The sequence below is a fragment of the Pipistrellus hanaki genome (genome assembly GCF_964339955.1).
Source record: "Pipistrellus hanaki genome assembly, chromosome: 1".
Taxonomy (NCBI): Eukaryota; Metazoa; Chordata; class Mammalia; order Chiroptera; family Vespertilionidae; genus Pipistrellus; species Pipistrellus hanaki.
The window spans coordinates 70740292-70761121 of record NC_140503.1 but is presented as its reverse complement, the minus strand read 5'-3'; the positions used below and the strand labels follow the sequence as shown (position 1 = coordinate 70761121).

Here is a 20830-nt window from a genome sequence, read left to right as displayed (position 1 = left end):
ATGAACCAAAAGGTCCCTGGTTGGATTCCAGGTCAGTGGACATGCCGGGGTTGCGGGCTGTATCCCCAATAGGGGCCGTGTAGGAGGCAGCTGATCCCCATATTTTTTTGTCATCGATGTTTCTCTTTCATACATTTTTCTCTTTCTCTCCCCTCCTCTCACTCTCAAAATCAATAGAATAGACATTTTTAAAATTTTTAATTCCTATCTTTAATGTTATAAATGACTATAGTCAAAACTGTACAAGCACAAGGCCTTTATAAACATTAGATATTAAAAATTAGAAATGGCCCTAACCAGTTTGGCTTAGTAGATAGAGCATTCGCCTGCTGGTCTCAGGTTTGATTCTGGTCAAGGGCATGTACCTTGGCTTTGGGCACATCCCTATTAAGGGGTGTGCAGGAGGCAGCTGATTGATGTATCTCATTGATGTTTCTAATTCCCTCTCCCTTCCACTCTGTAAAAAATCGATAATATATATTTTTTAAAAATTAGAAATGAATTTAGTGGGACAAGAACTGAAGATTATACATAAATTGTTTAGCAAAAAGACAATGTACTAAATGTCTGTTTTTAATTGGCTATTTGATGAGTTGAATTTTAAAAGAACTACAGTGGCCTCTTGTTAATGAGGAAGCACATGAACTCTTTTTTGGTAGGCATTGGATGGGCAGGCTAAGTAGTTGGCTGCCAGAATGGGTGTTTTAAATATTTACATTTTATATGGGAACTAGAGGCTCAGTGCATGTAATCTTAGGTAGGGTCCCTAGTGGCTGCTGGCTCCCTGCCTTTACCTTCCTTCGTGCCATGCCTCCCCCTGGTATTCAGAGCACGTCATAGCAAGCAATCAAACTCACAGACAGGAAACTTTATGTTAGGCATATATATATATTAGGGTATTTTTTTCCTTCTCTCCTTTATTTCCCTTTTCTTGGTATGTATTTATGTATGTGCATGTACAGGTGGTTAAGCATTTCTGTAAAGTACTTGCAAGTTTAAGAATTGGTTCTAGTAAGAAGAATAAAGATTTGTCTTTGGAGAAATTTAAGGGTACCATAGTTATATTAATTCATGAACTGCCATATAAAATCTCTGAGGTCATTCATTTCTAATATATTTGTTTAATTTAAAATATACATAGTCATTTCTGGAAATGCAACTATTAGTCACTGATACTTTTTTCCTGTGAGAGTAACTAAGTGAACAAAATGGGTCTTCTGAATGGTAAGCATTGCATTGAAATAAGATCTGAGCATGGTAGCTACCAAAGACAAATTTAGTGTGTTATATAAATAATGAAAACTTTTTTGGTACAGAAGGAATGGAAGATTAAGTTCCAGTCTTATAAAAAATTCTTGAGTGTTTATATTATAAGGAAAGGTTACAGTATTAGATCTTTGCTTATTTATATGACTTATGTATACTTTTAAAAAATCCCAACAGAGTTAACACTAAAAAAAAAATTTTTTCCAGATATTAATCTGGCTGCAGAGCCAAAAGTGAACCGAGGAAAAGCAGGTGTGAAACGATCTGCAGCGGAGATGTACGGGTCAGTACCAGAACACCCTTCTCCGTCCCCTCTACTCAGGTCCGGAACTTTATTATTTATAACTCGATTGTGTCCATCAGTGGGCATATTCTCTATCTGTTTTTCTTGATATGGGAGGGCTAATTGTAATGTGTCTTATCTGTATCAAAGTAATGCTTTATTAATTTTTTGTTAATATACTTCTATTCATCCATTTCCCATAAAATTATTAGACTTCCCTGAGATTTCGGCTATTAAAGAATACTTTGACATTTAGCATAAATTATATTATTCTTCAAGAGGCGTTTAGCTTCTCAGGAGCTGAGGAGTAAGAAAGGGAAGATGGCCTAAGAATGTTTAGTTTACTATTGTAATTTTCAGTGTTCTTATTTTGGCTATTAGTGTGTTGAAATTTTAGCAAAACTTTCACCTGAATTTGAATTTGTCCACTGCATGTTCAGTGGCCTAAGATGCTTAGAATTCGGTGATATTTGAATGATTGGAAGTTGTTCCATGCTAATCAGTTGATCTATTTATTGTGGTTGGCTTGGCATGGGCTTTGGGGTTTTTTCCCCTATCTGCTGTTGTGAATTGACATTAATGGCTTCAAATTAATGCTCTTTGGTATTTATTTTTCAGCTCCTCTTTTGACTTGGACTATGACTTTCAACGGGATTATTATGACAGGTATGTTAAAAGTTTTTTTGCCTATCTTGATAAAAAGCACCTATTGAGAATCATTTTGTTTTTCTATTTTGTAGTAATGAACAACATAAACATATTTTCAAACAAAATCTTTCTGTCAAAAACAAAATGAAAAATACTTCCCTTCTGCAAATTGAGGTAGACTAGTAAGATGACATGTCAAATATTTTCTAGACTTAAGTTTTTTTCTTGAAACACGTCAGTTTTCTTTTTGTTTTAATTTGTATGCCAAATAAAAGGACTTTCTGACTTACCTAATGATGAAATGAGACTTAAATAGCAGTTATATGTTCCTTCATTATTTCCCTATGACATACTTGCCACTTGGCTTTGCATTGTATGGGATTACAGTAAAATTTAAAATATGATACCTAACTTTATTGTAAAGTGAACTTTAAGCAAACCAACTAAAACACAATATGCTATAATCAATATATATATTGAATTGACAATACAAATTGCGTTAAGAGTTAATGTTAGAGTGTTAAGAATATATTATAGATTAGGAATCATGGTGATATAGTTTTAATAGATAAGGGGGTTGGCCTGGCCATTGTTGCTCAGGGTTGAGCGTCAAACCGTGAACCAGGAGGCTATCATTTGATTCCATGTCAGGGCACAAGCCTGGATTGTGGGCTGTATCCCAGTGGAGATGGCAAATCTATGGTTATCTCTTAGAATTGTTTCTCTCCCTCTCTTGTCCTCTCTCTGAAATCAATTAAAAATGGATGAATGAATGAATGAAAGATAATGAGGTTGTAATAATGATTACTTATTGTGTCTTCAGAACAACATTAATATTTTTTTGGAGATTCCTAAGAAATAAAATTGAAAGATGTGTGGGTAGGGATAGGTTATGGATGGCTTTTATTTTTAATTTTTAAATTTTATTTTATTCTAATTTTTTCCATCACCTTTTATCTCCTCTATGCCCTCTTCCATTTCCAACTGATAATAGGAATTAATTATTGAGTAGTGGCATGATATGCAGAAAATATTGGCATTCAGATAATCTTCAGGAATTAAGGAAACAGCTATATTAACAATAGAAGAATGTGCAAATTGGCCACAACACCATCACATAACCAATCAGGACAGGGTGGGGCTGTGGCCAAGAGCTCTCAGCATGCCTACGGCAGGGGTCTGAAGGGCATGGAGAGGAAGGGAGAGCAGGGTAGGGCAGTTAGTGGGGGGCAGCAATTAGGGACATCAGGCAGGCTGGCAGGTGAATGGTTAGGAGCCAGTGGTTCTGGATTATGAGAGGGATCCCGGATTGGAAAGGGGGAAAGCCAGGCTGAGGGGACCCTCCACCCTGTGCACGAATTTCATGCACTGGGCCTCTAGTTAGGTATATTTAGTTTGGAACTTTTTTATTTATGCATTATATGGTAGTTTTTGACCATTCTCACACATTGGACTTGATAAATAAGTGTAAGTGCCTTTGTGTTTGAGAAATATCACATAGACTATGGTAGCTAAGTATTGAAAGGCCAAAGGAGTAAGACTGGAAAATTTGTTTTGAATCTACATTGTAAAAATCCTTGAAGGCCATAGATTGTGTGATTTAAATCTTGTTCATACATCATGAAATTATTATTTCATTTGTCTTCAGAGATTTCAGATTTTTTTTTAAAACACATAATTTTCTACTTCAAAATATTAAAATTATAAAAATAGCAAACCTTAGTTGGGAGAACAGATCTGGGAAAATTTGATCACTGATAGAGTGACTTAAAGGTCCTGAGGTTTTGTGAATAACTGAATTTGTCTGAAGTAGTTATTCTTTATTCACTACCATAGGAATCTCTTGGCCACATTTAAAAAATACACATGCCCAAGTACACCTGTAGTGATTTTTATACAGCTGGTTTAGGTAGATTCTTCATTGGTGTATGTTTTTTAAAGATCCCAAGGAATTCTAATGTCCTGGGATGGTTGAGAATCATTGATAACATAGAATAAGAAAGTAGTTTTAATTCTGTGACTATTTCCTATTTCTTTATCATGAAACCTCTTAGAAAAAATTAATACATGTTATATGGATATAATTTCTGGAGTATTATGAACTCTAGGTAAGAAACTTTTTTCAAATCTATAATAATAAAAGCATAATATGCTAATTAGACCAGATTTCCTTCTGGAGGACCTTTCAAATGAAGCTGGGGCTGTGAGGCAGCCCTGGGAAGGAAAGCCTCTTCTTGCACGAATGTTGTGCATCGGGGTTCTAGTTATATGTGTAAAATTCAGACAGTGTAACCCTGTCTTATGAAAACAGTCTTCTGAAGTTTTAGTTTAGTTGTCTTGGTAAGGCAGCAAAACTTTGAACATCCCTATCATCTCACAATGTAAATACAATGTATCTCCCCAAAATGTATATACACTTTGAATTATTCCAATGTATTAAATCTGCAAAGAAGCAGTATCAATCGACCTATCAGTTGTTAAATTGTATATACATTTTTTTGGGGACAATCCTGCATGTTTGGAAAAATAGTTTTAAGTGAGGAATTTTGTAAAACTTAATAAAAAAGAGATACAGACAGTCAAGAATAGTGAAGAAATTTAAATGTTTGCAGAAATATCTTCAAATTTCTTACCATTGCAATTTAGTCCTAAAAATTGATGGAAACATACTGTTGGCCTCTTTGTTTTTAAAGAGGCAAGAGAATGCCTTTAGTTACTCTTCAATGTATTGTTCGATGATATGGTGTATCAGTTAAAAGTAATGTCTTCCCCCTTCCATTCTAATCTGAAGACTAATGGGATAAGCAAGTGATAGCTACTAAAGAGTTGGTCAAGTATAGTATTTCTTTTACTCAGAAGTTCTTCTGAAGTTACTTTATTTGTAAGGTTAAGATATTTGTTAATCCTAATTAATGATCCTAAGTCAACTATGTTGTGTTCTTTATTATAAGAAGGTACCACCTGGTCAGCGTGGCTCAGTGGTTGAGCATCAACTTATGATCCAGGAGGTTACAGTTCGATTTCCAATCACCTGCCCATATTGTGGGCTTGATCTGCTGCTCTCTACACACCCCTTATCAGGAATTAAGCCTTGAAACCCGGTCATGCACCATGACCAGGAATCAAACTGGCAACCTTCCCATGCACAGGATGATGCACAACCATCTGAGCCACACCCACCAGGCCTAGCCTGAGTTTTGACATAAACTTAAGGAATATGGTAGTAGGTGTTTTGTAGGGGAAAACATAAATTTTAAATATCAGGAAACCGGTTATTTACTGTTTTGTTAGAATTGCAGTGATTTGTATATTTGCTTTGATATTAATTAGGTGAGTCCCAATGATTGTAAATAAATACCTTTAAAACTGGAGAGGATAATCAAACAATAAAACTTGTCTGAATCACTGACATTTTAATATGCTGTCTTCTGAGCATGAGACAACACAGATTTGGATTCTGTCCTTAATGCTGCTGCCTGTTACCCCAGGAAGGTTACTGATTTTCAGTGTGTGTGTGTGTGTGTGTGTGTGTGTGTGTGTGTGTGTGTGTGTGTGTTAAGAACTGTTAGCCTGGAATCATTAAAGATTATCTTCTTTGGAAGATTTTAATGGAACTTTTTGCTTTGCCATCTTGTTCTTGTGGAATTTTGGATTCTCGTTGTTCCTAAGGCCATTGCTGATGTTACAGGTGTGAAAGTTCTTATGAATTCAACAGAAATTGTCTCTGTGAAACTATAATTTTAAATAAATTAATATCTGAGATTCAGATACACTATAACTGTTCCAAATACACTATAAACTCATGATCATACATAGTTTGTAATTATCCAAAGATTTATTAACAAACATAATTTTTTTCTGGTATGAATATAAGCCCAAAATAGCCTTTTCTTTTAGGATGAGTATTTATGGGAATCTATGTAGAAAACTAGGGGAATTGTATAAGTTACCCTTGTGTGCAAAACATCTGTTGATGTTGAAGGTCTAATAAACCTAGAAGGTCCTGACAAAGATCCAGCTTCATTTATGTCCTGTTTAGTTTTTTGTTTTTGTTTTTAGAAAAATTGTTCTTGTAGCAACTCTTTATAGATGACTTCTTGTGTGAACAGTTCTATTGAAATACTTTGCAGTTGTTTCTTTTCAGATTCTTAACTTTTGTAATTAAAATATTTTTTCACATTAATTTTCAATATGCACTTTTGAAATTACTGATCATTAGAAGCTGAATAATATTAGACAATATAGTATCCTATATAATAAAAGCCTAATGTGCTAAGTGTCCAGTCATCTGGTCAGCTGTGCAACCACTTGCTATGACCTGCACTGACCATCAGGGGACAGATGTTTCTACTGGTAGATTAGCTTGCTGCCTGGGTCCAGCCTATTGAGACTGGGCGAGATTGCGACTCAGTGCAGGAGCTGCTCCCTGGTGGTCATTGTGCTCTCACAGAGGAGCGCTGCTCAGCCGGAAGCCGGGCTCATGGCTGGTGACCACGGTGGTGGTGGCAGGAGCCTCTCCCACCTTCTCAGCCGCGCTAAGGATGTCCAACTGACTGCTTAGACCTTCTCCCTGCATCAGTTGGACATCCCCCAGGGGCTCCTGTACTGCAAGAGGGCACAGGCCAGGCTGAGGAGACTCTTCCCCCCCCCTCCCCCCCCCCCCAGGAGTGCATTATTTTCATGCATCGGGCCTCTAGTTAGGTAAATATGCCACCATACCGTGATTAGAAAGGGGAATGAAATACATCAACTCATAAATCAAATACGACACTTGTATGATAAGCAATATACTAGTATAAAGAAAGTCCTGTGAAATTAACAGGGACTGTGTATCCTGCATTGTAGACGATTGTTTCATAGAAAGATGAATTGCCTTGCCCTTTGGGTAGCTATAAGCTTCCCTATTAAGATTCAAAGAGCCCCATTTAGTTTCACAAAGGGCTGTATTTGAACTTGCTTTGATAATGGGTAGAGGGCATTTAGGTGAGAAGGTTTCACTTTAATAAAGATGCAGAGTTGTGAATATATCTGGGTATTTGGGGAAAGTAGCCACCTGTAGTTGGGAAGAACGAGGATTGTAAATGGCTTTGTATGGCACATGAAGGAATTTTATCCGATATCCTGATAACAGAAACAAACCCATGGCTAGAAAAGAGGAACTGGAGGGGAGGAAAGGTGCAAGTAGTTACCATTGTAATTATTGAAATGGGAGGTCTTGCCTTAACCGGTTTGGCTCAGTGGATAGAGCGTCAGCCTGCGGACTGAAAGGTCCCAGGTTCGATTCCAGTCAAGGGCATGTCCCCAGTAAGAGATTTGCAAGAAGCAGCTGATCGATGTTTCTCTCCATCGATGTTTCTAACTCACTCACTCTCTTCTTCTCTGTAAAAAAAATCAATAAAATATATTTCTTTAAAAAAAAAAAAAAAAAGACAAATGGGAGGTCTTGATGAGATTTAAAGTTACATAATTAGATGCTTTGTGGGAGAGAAGAGTCGAGTATAGTTGAGATTTTCTCTTTTATGACTAGGATTATATGATAAAGGTTACATGAAGAGAGGTCAAGCAATTTTTTGTTGATATTATTCTACAGATCTTTTCCAGGAAGGTGTATTGATCAAAGGTAAAGAAAAATAGTTTATACAGTGGTGGGAGAGTTTCCATTGAATTGCAAGATGGGTGAAAGAAGCTAACCATCTATTCCTTAAACTAATACTTGAGCCTTATTTTGTTCTAGGCTCTCAAAGTTTTAGATTTTGGATTAACTCAATTTTATTGGGGTTAGAAGAGCTATCTTTTTTTTAAATTATTATTGACTTATGAAAAGACAGGGAGAGAGAGAAACATCAATAATGACAGAGAATCATTGATCGGCTGACTCCTGCTCGCGCCCTACTGAGAAATGAGCCCATAACAAAGATATATGTTGTTGGCCATAATCAAACCTAGAATCCTTCGTTCCAGAGGCTGGGACTCTATCCACTGAGCCAAACCAGCTAGGGCAGGAGTTATTTTGCCTTCCCCCCTTTCTTTGGTTTTTTAAAAATATTCCTGAGCAATGCTGCACCTTCTTGGAAAGGCATGTGATTAAGAGAATAAGAGGATTCTGGGCTACTTGGAAAAGCTAAGAGATGGCTCTTTTGTGTTGCCTATGGTGACATTTTAAATAAGAAGAAAGTTTGCATTTGCTCAGATCACCTTTGTTGGTTGTATCTTTCTTGAGTGGACTGATTATATTATAGTTACTAGGAGTGTGTGTGTGTGTGTGTTTAAAGATGTGATTGAGAGACTATTTTATTATTTTTTAAATATATTTTTATTGATTTCAGAGAGGAAGGGAGAGAGAGATAGTAATATCAGTGATGACAATCATTGATCAGCTGCCTCCCGGTCAAAGGGACCGAGTCCACAACCTGGGTATGTGTCCCTGAACCAGGAATCGAACTGTGACCTCTGATTCACGGGTCAACGCTCAAACAGTAGTCAACAATGGCTGGGCTAATTTATTATAAGTTAACAGTTGTTTGGTCTTGCAGACTTAATTTAGGTGTGAAGGAATCCTGTTTTCTTCTTACCCAATAGGATGTACAGTTACCCAGCACGTGTTCCTCCTCCTCCTCCTATTGCTCGGGCTGTAGTGCCCTCAAAACGCCAACGTGTATCAGGAAATACATCACGAAGGGGCAAAAGTGGCTTCAATTCTAAGAGTGGACAGCGAGGATCTTCTTCCAAGTCTGCAAAGTGTATGTATTATTGCAGCTTTGTGGTATTTATTCTATGTTGAAATAATGAAATTAATGCTGCTTATAATTTCACTTTTTGTGCAAAAGCCTTTGCATAATAAAAGAAGATAATATAATGAAGGGACCAACTCTAGATTGCCTTCTTTCCTTAAGACCATGGTAATTTGAATACTTCAAGGAGTTGAGGCACCTGTTAAAATTTGTGTGATGTATGTCAGTAAAACTATACAGAGAAAGTTCTTTAAAAATGAATTGAAGTCTTTAGCAGGTCCACAAAAGTCAGAATGCTACTGGTAATGGAGGTTGAGTTTTCCTTTATCAGCTATAAGATTGAAAAGTCCTCATAGCTGAGACAAACTGATACTAATACCATTTCTCCCTAGGGATTTCCTGTTGGCTACTAATGTATAAAGTATGGTAGGAATGTTTTTGGTAACTTGTAGCTTATGATACATTTGATTCTCATCTAACGTTTTGTTTATTTTAAAAGTGAAAGGAGATGACCTTCAGGCCATTAAGAAGGAATTGACCCAGATAAAACAGAAAGTGGATTATCTACTGGAAAGCCTGGAAAAAATTGAAAAGGAACAGAGCAAACAAGCAGGTAAATGGTACTGCTACTTTTGGGGTGATGTAGAATTGGGTTAGTTACCTATGGTAATTGAAAGTATATATTGGAATAGTGGATGTAAAGCAATTGAATGTAAAACTTGGGGAGGTTGAATTGGGAAGGGCATTTGTGTGGGAGGAATTAGGCTTGGGCTGAAGTTTTGTATTGATTGGTGGGGATTGTTTATACCCTATGGACATTAATATCCCTGGACAGACTTGTCCTTCTCGTCCCCAGTAGAGATGAAGAATGATAAGACAGAAGAGGAGCAGACCACCAGCTCCCTGAAGAAAGATGAGACTAATGTGAAGATGGAGTCCGAGGGGGGTGCAGAGGACTCTGCTGAGGAGGGGGACCTACTGGATGATGATGATAATGAAGATCGGGGGGATGACCAGGTGAAAACCACGGGAAAGGAAAGAAAAAGGTGGTGGAGGGGGGATAAGGGACACATGGAGTGCCTCTAACTCCATCCTGTTTGTGTCTGTTTCTCACAGCTGGAGTTGATCAAGGATGATGAAAAAGAGGCTGAGGAAGGAGAGGATGACAGAGACAGCGCCAATGGCGAGGATGACTCTTAAGCACATAGTGGGGTTTAGAAATGTTGTCCCATTATTTCTTTATCTAGGCGCTTGTCTAAGATCAAAATTTTCACCAGATCCTCTCCCTAGTACCTTCAGCACATGCTCACTGTTCTCCCTCTCTTGACCCTCCCATGTTCATTCATTCATATTGCCCTGCGCCTAGTCCCATTTTCACTTCCTTTGATGCTCCTAGTAGTTGTGTTAAGTCTTAACCTGTAATTTTTGCTTTTAATTTTGATACCTCTTTATGACTTAACAATAAAAAGGATGTATGGTTTTTATCAACTGTCTCCAAAATAATCTCTTGTTATGTAGGGAGTACAGTTCTTTTCATTCATATATGAGTTCACTAGTTGCTTCCCTAACTGCAAAGGCAATCGCATTAGTTGAGTAGCACCTGAGAGCAGCTTTGAGTTAGAGATATGTGTTATACCCCATATAAGAGTGCTATGTGGGGCTGTTCAACACAAATGTAACAATGTATTTTTGTGAATGAGAGTTGGCATGTCAAATGCATCCTCTAGGTAAATAGTGTAATAGTCTTAAGATTTGTTTTTTAAAGTTGATACTGTGGGTTATTTTTGTGAACAGCCTGATGTTTGGGACCGTTTTTTTCTCAAAATAAATACATCCTTATTAAACCAGGAATTTGGAGGGGAAAAAACCCTGGTTTTTTTTATTTTCGTATTTTATATTTATTTCAAATACTTTGTTTCACAGAGGTTTCTACAAAACCCCTACAATGTACCACATATATTTTTATTTGAATCATAATCATTGAGCATAACAGCACACACTACTCAAAAAAATTATATTTCATTGGAGTGAGTGTTAACATTAAGGAGAAAAGTAACTTTGTGGAATGGAGGGTTTTCAAAATTGCTTTTATGCCCTAATTTGGGGGGGAGGGGGATTGGGAAATAGATTAAGCTTTTCCACCAATGCTTTGTGGTCCAGTTGTGCCCTTTTTGAGATATTTGTTGTGTGTTAAGTTGTTTCATCCTTAAAAGAAGAGATTCAAACATGTCAGTATTTTAGGGAAATTGAAACAACTGGAGAATGAAAATTGCTTTCTCCTATTTTTGTCCTTTCAATTACTGTTTATAGCACCAGTTATCTTCTGGATTCTGAGTCTTTGCCCCAGTGTTACTGAAAATAGAAAACTAAGAACTTAGTGAGGTTTACAAACTTATTTTATTTTCATTTAGTTTAATTCATATTAACTAATTTTTGTGCACTCCTCCCCAATTACTTGCAATGATTTTTAGGCATAGGGTACACCCAGAATTCTTAAGTTCTATTTATAAGAATCTCCTAAATCAGGGGTCTTCAAACTACGGCCCGCGGGCCACATGCAGCCCCCAGGGGAGTCTGATCCTGCCCGCCAGGTTTTTTGGGCAGTGAGCGCAGCCAAGGTGTTACAGTAGGGATTAGTAGTTCATATAGTCCGGCCCTCCAGCTCTCTGAGGGATCGTGATCTGGCCCCCACTTTAAAAAGTTTGAGGACCCCTGCCCTAAATCATCATAACAAAGCATAATAGAAAGAGGCTGAACTATGGGCTGCCCTTGGGTCTGAGATCCAAAGTATAAAAGTAGCTTTTGTGTTAAGTTGACCAAATATACTACTACCCACCTTGTTTTCCAGTCATATGATTTCCTATGCTACACAAACTCACTTTTTACACATAACTCATGGCAAAATAGGATGCTTAGCTGAATTTGAAAGGGGGGTCAGTGTTCTAAAATACTAATAACACCTATTTAATATATTTCAGAGAGGAAAGGAGAGAGATAGGAAACCTCAATAATGAGAGAATCATTGATCATCTACCTCCTGCATCTTCCCTACTGGAGATTGTGCCCACAACCCAGGCATGTGCCCTGACTAGGAATCTGAACCGTGTCCTCCTGGTTCATTGGTAGATGCTCAACCACTGAGTCACACCAGCCAGGCTAAAACATTTTTATTGATTTTTAGAAAGAAAGAAAGAAAGAAGAGAAACATTGGTGTGAGAACTTTTCTTCAATTGACTGTCTCTTGCATGCCCCCTACCTGAGATCAAGCTCACAACCTAGGCATATGCAATCCCCCCAGTGCACGGATGATGCCCAACCAACTAAGCCACACTGGCCTAGGGGAAAGTGTCGTTTTGTTCCTTTTCTAATTTTTATTTATTTTAGAAAGGGAGAGAGAAAAACATCAGTGATGAGAATCATTGATTGACTACTTCCTGCGCCGCCCCCCCCCCCCCCCCCCCCCCCCGTGATGGAGCCCAAAACCCAGGCATATGCCCTTGACTGGAATCAACCCAGGGCCCTTCAGTCTGCAGGCCGATGCTCTATCCACTGAGCCAAATCAGCTAAGGCAAAAGTGTATTTCCAATTCCTTCCAAACTGATTATTGAAAGAAACTGAGGAATAACTAATAGCTAGAGGAATGATCATCCATCCATCTGCACACACAGGGTTATTGACAAAAGATGTGTTTAGGCTTTCATGGGGAAAAGTCATTTTATACTCTTGTTCTCAAGCTACTGTGAATTAAATGCCTTCATAGTTGAAATGTTTCCCAGTAGATTCAGTTCAAATGTTAACATCCTAAGCCTATAAAGATTATAAGATTAGTACTAGTCTGTGCAGGTTCTTAAACCTCTTAGGAAACTAGGTGCAACAAAAGAAAATGCAAACAAGAACAGCAAGGTATGGTAAATTGGAAAGGAATAAACGGGTCAGATGAGGACTGAGAATGTAATGGAGGGAAAAGAAAATTCACTATCATTTCAGCCATCCAGTAATTATAAAATGTCAAAGGGATCTGTTGGACAATTTAGCAGCAAAGCCTAGGTATGACAGGGAAAGTAAAACAACAGGTGACAAACTAAACTTTACAAATACTAGTGTTTAGGTAATGTTACAGAAATACTTGGGGACTAAGGAATAGCTGTATATTTAATGAGATTGGTTGAAATATGTACTTTATTCTGAGAATATGTGGCTAATCTGTGATGCACTAATTTTCAGGCGAGAACCAAGAAAGCATTATTGACTGGCCTGGGGAAATGAAGGACTTATCCACATAAACATTCCTACTGACTTTTTTATTTAATATAAGAGAAATTAAACTATACCACTGGTTTTCAACCTTTTTCAACTCAAGTACACAAACTAATCAAAACTCTGGCATAAAATAATTTTTTTATTATTTTTCTTCTTTTTGCTGATCTGACAAAAAAATAGTTGCAAAGAGGATTCCCAGTAGATGTGAGTTCATTCACACAGACAGCTATTGTGTTGGCTGTTGTGTTTTGATTTGACAGTCTAAAGGAAAAGAGGTCAGAATTTCTGACTAAATATGTATCTCGAACTTTAAGAATTCTTATTGGCATATCAGTTGAAAAATCATTGAAATACAATGTCAATTGGGGTTTGAGTTTCTGGACCCTAGTTCAGATTACCTTGACCAAGAAAATGCATTTAAGTTTAAAGAAAAAGTACCTTGGTAACTGGAGGAAACCAATTAGCAGTAAAACTGCTATGACAGAAATGAGGGTAACCAGAAAAATTATATGTAATAGAAAGAATATGGGCTATTAAGTAACTATGAAAGTGCTTCACAAGCTTTATCAATGCTGTACTTAACAGAGAATAGATATCCTCTATACTATGTTGTTCTTAACTAATATGGACACTATGTTGGAGAATTTTAATGTTTAGAAAGAGTTTGGCATCAATTAAACTAGAGGAAAAGCTGGATATGGGTTTATACCTGACTGATGGATTGCAGATGTTTACAGAGGAAATTGACTAAATTAGGGAAGTTGCAAAATTTCAGGATTTTTGATAAATTAATCCTATTGAAGTTAAGTAAACCAAGGAAAAGGCCTGAAAACAGTATGTGGTTGTATTAGTAACTTTGTTAATTAAAAAAAAATTTTTTTAGCCCCAATTATGAAAAGTAGGACCTGTTTAAAGAGTAGTGAAGTTAGCCCTATTGTGAACTAGGTGGGACACTTTCCCCACAGCTTAAATTAGAGGTGCAGACTGTAATAGGAAGAGAGAAGGGATAGTAAAATGGGGTAAATGCAAAGGGGGGGGCGGGGGGCACGGCTAGTTCATAGGTGTTGAAGCCCAAGATCAATGGGAATAAGAAAGCATGGTGCTCTTGGTTTCAGTCCTGAGCATGCCAGATTTTTTTAAGACCGCACAGGAATAAAAGTGCTTGAGGGACAAAAGATGTTCTAAAGTCTGACAAATTTTCTTGTGTAAAAATAACTTGCATGCCTTTCACAAACCTAAAAAAGTTGTAATTACAATGGTTATTAGTACCTGATCAAATTAGATGTCTAGTGGTTCTCAACCTTGGTTGTGCATTAAAAATTACCAAGGGAGCTTTAGAATCCTGATTCCCAGGTGTGTACTCCAGATATTAAATCTTGGTCACTGGGACTCAGGCATCATCATTTTTCAATTGGTTGTGTGTGTGTGTGTGTGTGTGTGTGTGTGTGTGTGAAATGTTGAGAATATACCTGCATTAAAATCTGGCCAAAGTATAGAAAACATGTAAAGGAGGTATGTGGGTAGGGGTAAAGGTGAGAGAAAAGCTAGGATTGAAGACAAAAATCCTTATTCTCTTAGCTTGGAGGAAAGCATGTTAAAGCCCAACTTGATTGGCCCACCATTCCTAAAGCTTCTGCACTGTCCAGTAGAATTTTCTGTAATGATGGAATTGTTTCATAATTCATTGACCAATATAGTAGCCCTGTGGCTAGTGTGACTGAGAAACTGGATTTAAAGTTGTATTTTAAAGTTACTAGATAGCTTGCTAGAGAAGGCTGATTACTAATTTAAAGTTCTATGAACAAATGTGTGTTTCCAACATATTTTATGTGCCGAGTTCATTGAAAATAACATCTAGGACCTAGACTGTAACATTGAAAGGATTTTCCTAGTGTGAGGACCTCTACAACTGCAGACCTAGGCAATGTAGGTCGCACTTGGATTTAGCAATGCCTCTTGCAGTTTACAATTTTTTTTTAAGTGCCCGAAGCCCAAGACAGATACCACTATTACAGAATGTTGTATATGCATTGTGCTAGAGTGGCTCAGGCTTACCAGCTGCAAAAGCACATTGAAAATTGGCTAAGAGCTGAAATGCTGTTTTATGCAACATGGTTGGGCTTTAGAAATGTAGCAAAAATCCAGAGATTACACTTCCACCCATTGTCCTTAGATTTATTCTACCTCAAGCTTGCCAAATACCTTGTAAAAATTTCTCTTTGTCAGGACAGTTCTTGATTACACAACTTTGGCCCTGTACCTTGATGCCTCCATGGTCCATTAAAAACACCGGGCAGTGTAGTTGCAAGAATTCACTAAAAAAGTTTTTATACCAAAAGGGTTCATTAATGTGAAAAGGGTTCAGTGACACAGATTAATTGACTTTTGCAAATCCACACAAGCCACAATAATTCTATCTGGTGTGAATTGGGGAGAAAGGTGAGCCTGAAAACCCATTTGTTCAATGACACAGAAACTCTCACTCATTTCCAGCTAGCTTGGTCCATAATTTACTTTTTCCTCCCTGACTTCAAAAATCTTAAAGTTTGGTGGCTATTTCTTGGCCTCATGTCTCCTTGCCCTAAAGAATACTTGTTACAGACAGGTATGAGATACTTAAGTCCCACTTCGCCATGCTGGGGGAAATTACCCCAATCAGAGGGCTTGTAGTGGGGCCAGGTGGTCCGCTAAGGAGTCAGCCAGAGCCAACTGCCAGTCCAACCTCATCCACAATATTTCTCTCCTAGGAAGCAGCCAAACCTGCCCCTCTCCCAGAACTTGATATGAACTCTCCACAAAAACTATAGTGCAGCTAGTCATTCCCAAAGTTTAGTTGTCAAAAGGTTGACTACGTAACTGCTGGGAATGCTGTGGTGGTCTGCCCTGTCCTTGCCAGGTCCCCCATCTGCAATAACAGAATTTCCAGCTCTCTGCCTTGGCAGAGGGAAAAGCAGCCCTTGTTAGAATCTACTCTTTTCCCCCTCCCTCAGGAAGTATCCATGTCCTCATTCTCACTTGTTCCACACGGGCCTTGGTGTTTGCTGTTAGTGTTTTCATTCCCTCCTACAATACTGATCCATTCTTCTGGCAGGCCCGGCAGCTACCTGGGTACATAACTGGTCCTCAGCCTGTGGACTAACCACATGGCAGCACTCCTGAAGTTTATGCTGACTTGCTCTTACATTCACCTGAGTGTAAGAATATTAATGCAGAGTTCCTCACTTCGTCAAGGAATCTGTGGTCTTCATGTAAATGATTCAAAGGTTCATTTTTCTCGGATCTCTACAGACCTTGGAAAGCATTATCCTACTTGGGGTGTATCTGAGGAATCCTGTTTTTAACTTCCCACCAAGATGGCTGTTTCCTGTCTGTACATTTGTTTTTTCATTTTGTCTTTGGGTGTTTTTCTCTCCTTATTGTTGATTCCTTAGCCATGTCCCCTGCCCCCATTTTTGCAATTTTAAATTTTGTTCTTCACTAGTTTTGTACTTAGCATCTTCAGAATATCCCTTGCAATGTTGCCACACCTTTTTTTCTAAGAAGAAATGTGCTAATGAAAAAAACAATGTTAACAAAATGCAGTTTGTTAACTGATATAAACACGAATATATTTGCTCAGATCAGATGACATGCCATTTTGTGCAGTTGTGTTCATGTGCCTCCTAAATATGTTAAACTGTTCTATTTTTCTCCATCTTGACTGCCACCATCCCAGTCCCAGCTACTGGCTTACTACAGTAGCCTCCTATATACCCACATCCACTGTGATCCTTTTCCAGTAACTTCCACAGCAGCCATAGTGATCTTTTCCAAATACATATAATCATGAAGCTTTTCCACTTAAACCCTTCTGACTTTACTTGCCCTTCGATAATGACAAACTTTTTAACACAGTTTACTTGACTATAAATGGTGCTCCTTGCCCATCTGTCCAGCCTTTAGCCTTTGCTCCCTCACTTAACCTGTTCCAACTATAATGGACTTCTCTTTGTCCCTCTATTCCCCATTCTCTCCCCCGCCACCTTTGCCCAATTGACTTCCTAGTAACATATTCATCCTTAGAGTTGAGCTCCTGTTGCTTCTTCCAGAAAGTCTACCTTGCCTTTCTTAAGTAGGTCAATAGGCTATCATAGAACCAAGAATCTTCTTGGTAGCATTAGTCACACTCATCAATTTGTATGTAATTATTTGGTATGTTTTTGTTAGAGTAGAACACATCTATTACTGTTCACCAATATATATCCCAAGAGTTTAACATAGAGTCTAGGACATAAATATATGTTGAATGAATGGAAAAGGGAAAGGAAGAAGTAGGGGAAGGTTAGTCCTGGGTGAGGAAGTGTTAGAAATAGGCATCAGGGATGCCAAGCAAGGCTGAGGGAGCAAACTTTCAAAAATACACCCGAAGGGAAAACAAAAAATCTGAAGGAATGTTGTAATACCTTGTGGCCTAACTCAAGGGGATGCATTCCTACAGGTGACTTGTGGCCCTCTTTCACTGTAATGTAACTTCACAATCCTCTTCCAAAGTCAGCCTCCAACAAATCCCTCAGTAACCTGCATCTGATGCCAAGGGTGAGAGAGAAAGGGCATTATTCAGAAAAGATGGACGTGCTCATTGCAATTCACCCATCTTTGTGTTCAATTTCCCTTAAAAGCCCACTCTCCCTAAGCGAGCAGCTCTCCTACATCAACCCTTGCATATCTTAATATTTAAAATTAGAGTATACATATAATGAGCAGCTCTCCTATATCAACCCTTGCATATCTTAATATTTTAAAATTAGAGTATACATATAATAAAGTGCATATGCTTTAAGTATTCAGCTTCATGAAGATTTATAAAATGAACATGCTTATTTAAACACCATACTGCTCAGAATAGGGTTGCCAGCACCCAGAAACCTTCAAGCCCCCTCCAGTTGTTACCCCACTGAGAACCCTTCTTCTGACTTGTATCATCATAATAGGTGTTGGCTGAGTTATATATAGATGGTGTAGTATTTTATTGTTGGAAGTTTGGGCTCCCCTTGAGAGCTATCTGGGGGGTGATTCCAGGAAACAAGTGAGGAAGTGAGAAGAGCCAGACAGTTAAGGAGGAAAAACTAATATAAGGGTTTGTTGAGATTGGATACATAGTCCTTCCCAGAATTGTAAGAATAGGAGACCCTATTTATCTACTGGCTCCTGTTCCCCATTGACAGGGATGCCATAGGAGGTTAACTTCCCTGCAATTCTGAGCTGTAACTGACCTTAGATTCCGGCCTCATTGAAAGACACTGGATTGTGTTCAGTTTGGGATAATACTTCTGTGAACATTCTTGTCCATGGCTTCTGAGAACTCATGTGTACACATTTCTTTTAGTTACATACATAGATGGAATTGTTGGATATGTGTATATTCAGATTAATAGATTTTGTCAAACATCTCAAAGTGATTGTACTAATGTATATCTGCACTAGCTATAAATGAAATTTTAAGTATTTTAGGTTTTTTAATGGGTGTACAGTGGTATCTCATTTTGTGTTTATTCCTTTTGGGTAAACTTTTTATTGCAGCATAATTTAGATACAGAAAAGTACATAAATCGTGTGTATGCTGTTAATTTTCATACACTGAACACACAACAGCAAGAAATCAAGAACTGAAGATCAGCAGCACTACCAAAGTCCCATGTATGTGTGCCCTTTGCCCGCCACTATACCACCACACCGACAATACTATCCTGACACAATAGATTCGCCTGGCCTGCTTTTAAACTTCAACTAAATGAGATCATATGTAGGGTTTTTTTGTTTGTTTGTTTAGCTTCTTTGACTCAACATTATGCCTGTCAATTTGTATTGGTTGCATGTTGAGGTTTTTTCATTCATACTGTTGTATAGTATTACAATGTATAAATATACTGCAGTTTATCCTATGAACAGGCATTTGGACTTTCCAATTTTGTCTATTATGAATAAAGCTGCTATGAACATTCTGGAGCACGTCTTTTTTTGAGCATATGTTTATTTCTGCTGGCAATAAAACTAAACGATGCCCTGACTAGTGTGTTTCAGTTGGTTGAACCACACTAGCCAGGGCACCACAAGGTCATCCCACGCACCACAAGGTCACTGGTTCGATTTCCATTTGGGGCACATGCCCAGGTTGGGGGCCTGATCCCTGATCGACGATCTCAGACCAGCGTGCATGTGGGAGGCAGTCAGTGTCTCTCTCTCTAAAATCAATAAACATTTTTTAAAAAGTGAAATTAGTGGGATATAGCTTATTTCCTCACACCATTGTCTAACTGATGGCTTTTTTCCCTCTCAATTTTAGCCATTCTAGTAGAGGTATCACATTTGAAAGATATATTTGAGAACCAGAAACAGTGTGTAGGTCTCTTCCTTCTTGGGGCCATCGTAGGAGTGCCAGTGATCAAAATTAAATTCAATCCCTTTGTGATTTCTGACCGGAGCAAGAACCATAAAAAGCATTTCAATGCACCTTCCCACATTTGAAGGAAGATTATGTCTCCTCTTTCCAAAGAGCTGAGACAGAAGTACAATGTTCGGTCCATGCCCATCCGAAAGGATGATGCAGTTCAGGTTGTTCAAGGACATTACAAAGGGCAGCAAATTGGCGAAGTAGTCCAGGTTTACAGGAAGAAATATTTCATCTACGTTGAACGAGTGCAATAGGAGAAAGCCAATGTTACAACAGTTCATGTAGGCATTCACCCCAGCAAGGTGGTTATCACAGACTAAAGCTGGACAAAGGCTGCAAAAAGATCCTTAAACGTAAAGCCAAATCTCGCCAAGTAGGAAAGGAAAAGGAAAAATACAAGAAGGAAACAATTAAAAAGATGCAGGAATAAAGTAATCTTATATACAACTTTCATTAAAAACTTCAAGTGAAAAAAATGCTTTTTAAATAAGTTTTTAATGTTGGGATAATGTTAGATTTACAGTAAAGTTGCAAAGACAGTAGAGAGCTCCTTGCATATGCATTGTTCAGTTTCCCCTAATGTTAACATTTTAAAACTACCATGATACACTTGTCAGTACAGGCAGTCCTCGGGTTACATCAGACTCCACGTAAGTCGTTCCGTGGTTACATCACCATCTCCCATTTATCTATTTTTTTAAAAAGTTCCATCATTTCGGAGTATGTACATATGTGCTTTATGTTTTTTATTATTTATAATACCACTAGTAAAGGTCAGGAATTGTTACCTTTCTTTTAAATTTTTTTTACTGTTTCACTTCATTACTGCTGTGTATGTGCTCCACGTGAGTGTAGGTGTTTATGTAAGTGGGTTCCAATTTACAGTGAAAATCACGTTATGTCGTGCTGTAGTAAGTAGTAACGGATCTCCTATGTAACCCAAGGACCTACTGTACTGAGAAACCAGCTCTGGCAGGGTAGCTAAGTTGATTAGAGCATCATCCCAATACACCAAGGTCGCAGATTTGATTCCTGGTCAGGACATGTACAAGAATCTGTCACTGAATACATAATTAAGTGGAATAATAATCTTTCTCTTGCTGGCTCTCCTAAAATCAATTTAAGCCCTCACCCAAAAAAATCCCGAGAAACCAGCACTGGTACATTACTATTAAACTCCAGACCTTACTTGGATTTCACCAGTTTTTATGT

At 38.0% G+C, this 20830-nt stretch overlaps 1 protein-coding gene and 1 pseudogene across 46 annotated transcripts in view; both read left to right on the top strand.

Moving 5' to 3' along the window:
* The window catches only part of HNRNPC (heterogeneous nuclear ribonucleoprotein C), a 50026-nt gene extending 30853 nt beyond the window's left edge, over positions 1 to 19173 (top strand). For 6 of the 45 annotated variants that reach the window (XM_084863201.1, XM_084863204.1, XM_084863202.1 and 3 more), the window contains 7 exons: positions 1474 to 1588; positions 2168 to 2215; positions 8777 to 8937; positions 9428 to 9541; positions 9764 to 9945; positions 10045 to 17912; positions 17976 to 19173. In XM_084863201.1, the coding sequence (XP_084719327.1) occupies positions 1474 to 1588; positions 2168 to 2215; positions 8777 to 8937; positions 9428 to 9541; positions 9764 to 9945; positions 10045 to 10128 (704 nt within the window). In that variant the 3' untranslated portion in view covers positions 10129 to 17912; positions 17976 to 19173. Of the gene's footprint in view, positions 1 to 1473; positions 1589 to 2167; positions 2216 to 8749; positions 8938 to 9427; positions 9542 to 9763; positions 9946 to 10044; positions 17913 to 17975 lie in introns of all 45 variants that reach the window. The other 39 variants (XM_084863200.1, XM_084863211.1, XM_084863233.1 and 36 more) reach the window with 11 other exon arrangements.
* LOC311620463 (large ribosomal subunit protein uL24-like) lies at positions 15757 to 20132 on the top strand (annotated as a pseudogene). The gene is made up of 2 exons: positions 15757 to 15793; positions 19511 to 20132. The product of its transcript is annotated as a large ribosomal subunit protein uL24-like (transcript).
* Positions 20133 to 20830: the final 698 nt, after the last annotated feature.